General features: G+C 33.4%; 1 protein-coding gene across 2 annotated transcripts in view; it reads left to right on the top strand.

The window, feature by feature from the left end:
* Positions 1–360: 360 nt before the first annotated feature.
* The window catches only part of LOC125651061 (uncharacterized), a 2,390-nt gene continuing 262 nt past the window's right edge, over positions 361–2,488 (top strand). The window contains exons 1-3 of one of the 2 annotated variants that reach the window (XM_056151214.1): positions 361–856; positions 1,844–1,911; positions 2,166–2,312. In XM_056151214.1, the coding sequence (XP_056007189.1) occupies positions 666–856; positions 1,844–1,911; positions 2,166–2,312 (406 nt within the window). In that variant the 5' untranslated portion in view covers positions 361–665. Of the gene's footprint in view, positions 857–1,843; positions 1,912–2,165; positions 2,483–2,488 lie in introns of those variants that run through there. The other variant, XM_056151213.1, reaches the window with a different exon arrangement.

Here is a 2,488-nt window from a genome sequence, read left to right as displayed (position 1 = left end):
CAATGTGACAAGTTCATAGCTTGAAATGAAATATCATGCCCAATTTAGTCGCCTCTTACGACAAGCTAAGGGTTACTGAGGACTTAATTCCCTACAGGTCCTTCGGGTGAGACCGCAAAAATTGGAAGTTCTGTCTCACAGCAGGTGTGGTACGATAAAGATCCATCCTTGCTCATAAGCCATAGGTGCCGAGCATATGCCTGAATTTTGCAGTTCTTCATCAGCAATTGTGATATCCATATGAGTTAAAAATTCTCGAGCGGTAGGTTAAACAATATACAGTGAACTAATTTCATGCCATCATAAATCTAAGCACAAAATATGATACTGTTAAGGATATATATTGATCAAGTCAGGCCCCGCCGTCATAAAACTTTGAGAATTCTCAAAAAAATTCTCAACTCAACTCTTGAGAATTACTCAGCTAAGAATATTCTCAAATCAGCCGTCATAAATCGATTTGAGAATATTCTTAGATGAGTATATTCTCAAGAGTTGAGTTGAGAATCTTATCGTGCGCGACAGTTTTCGCGGAATTTTTTCAGCGCTGGTAGCGGCCCTGTAGAGCTCTTTAATGTTAAAAAGGTGAGAAAACGTCATAGAAACATGTAAATATACCAATATTACGTCTTGAAATTTTGTCGTCTGCTGCATTTCCTTTTAATATGGAGACGATGGAAGTAAAAAAGAAAGCTAGGGCACAAAATTGGACCGCTGAGGAAGAAGTTCTGTTAATAGAGGAAGTGAAAGCGAGAGCAGAAATCCTCTTTGGACCTCTGAAGGGTTGTGGAAAGTCCGGAAAGATTAAAGAAATAAAAGACAGAGAATGGCAAATGGTTGCTGACAAGTTAAATTCGTAAGAACATTATTTTCTTAATTCTTAATTCAAAATGTAATATCATAAACGACGAATTGATTAAATTCGGTCGCATGATCATGTTATTCAATCCGCGGACTTTACGATAGCATTTATTCCGGAAATGTGACTTTTAAAAACTATTTAAATACTATTTCGTACCATCATCATTATTCATAAAAATTGCTTTGTTACTGACCTGGAGATATAAAGAAATCATGCCAGTATTTCCTCTGATTCAAAGCAGATTTGGAGGGACTTTCCAAATCTATTTTAAGCTTCACGTACGCGGCATCCATCGATTAAAAGGGGTGGATCAACGATTTTACTCATAGTAATGTAACACCTCAAATTGTGTTATAGTTCTTTATTCCATGGTGATGAAGTATATGTACAGTGTTCCCATAAGTAAGGGGCAAACGTGGTGACTACAGCTACACTGTATGGGCACTTCCCTTCTGAATAGTGTTGTATCACAGGTACTTGTTTCTGTAAATGACTTATGACCTCTGTATACTAATAACAGATATTGAAGTTTTGTATTATTTGTTCCCGAATAATAAATTGAAGTTTTGCATGATTTGTGTCCGAATAATAGATTATATAAATAAAATCCACCACCAAAATCCGCTTTTTTCGAGGTTTTAAAAAAGGTGTATCATGTGTACATTAAAAAAAAATGACCAGCATGCAATGCACTGTTTCATGTGACATTATAAATATTTATCAATAATTAGTTTTATGTCAAAAGTTTTCATTAAATAACATTTTTCTTTAAATAACATAACCCGAAATAATTTTCAACAAAAAATGATTACAAATAAAGGGTATATAAATATATCGTTCAGAGATACACAAGTGAAATGGTCAAGTGGTAACGACGTCGATCCCAACTGAAGAGGTCCCCGGTTCAATTCCCATCATTGTCTTTTTTTTTTTAAACTTGAAATTAAATTTCCTCTCTTACAGTAATTTAATGCTTTGTAGACAATTCGACAACAAGATGAGAGGTCTGGAGGAAGCGAAGAAAAAATATTACAACATTAAACAGAGAAGTATGAAAAAGATTTATCAATTTGTATTAAATTTAGCAATAGAAACATGTATCAAATCAATCTGAAGTTTTGGAAATATATTAATATATCAATTTTTTTAACCAATATTATCTTTTTTTATCATTATCATTATTGTTCATTTATTTTATTGTATGGTATTTTGATGAGATTATAATTTTTTTTAAAAATTAAAAACCTTATTTGAATAATTCAATCATATATTGTGTAAATCTCTAGCATCTATTTTCAATTAGGCAAAGAAAAACTTGATTCAGTCAAAAAGCCCAAGACAGGAGGAGGTCCACCCCTCCCACCACTAACACCTGGGGAAGAGACTTTTCTGAACTTGTCAGTAGGCCAACCAAATGTCCATGGTTTAAATGGAGGTGTTGATTCTGATGGTACATATACATGTAGAATCACTATTCAATCTCAGACTTTTAACCTTGAAGTTATCCAAATTTGAAAGGTATATTTGTATTCACCTGAGGATGGATGTTAAAATCCAGAAAGCGCTAGTGATTTGAATATGTATGATTTGTTGTATGTACTGATATTGTGATATTGTTGATTATAG

Source organism: Ostrea edulis, chromosome 10 (genome assembly GCF_947568905.1).
Source record: "Ostrea edulis chromosome 10, xbOstEdul1.1, whole genome shotgun sequence".
Taxonomy (NCBI): domain Eukaryota; kingdom Metazoa; phylum Mollusca; class Bivalvia; order Ostreida; family Ostreidae; genus Ostrea; species Ostrea edulis.
This window is presented reverse-complemented; position numbering and strand designations above follow the sequence as displayed.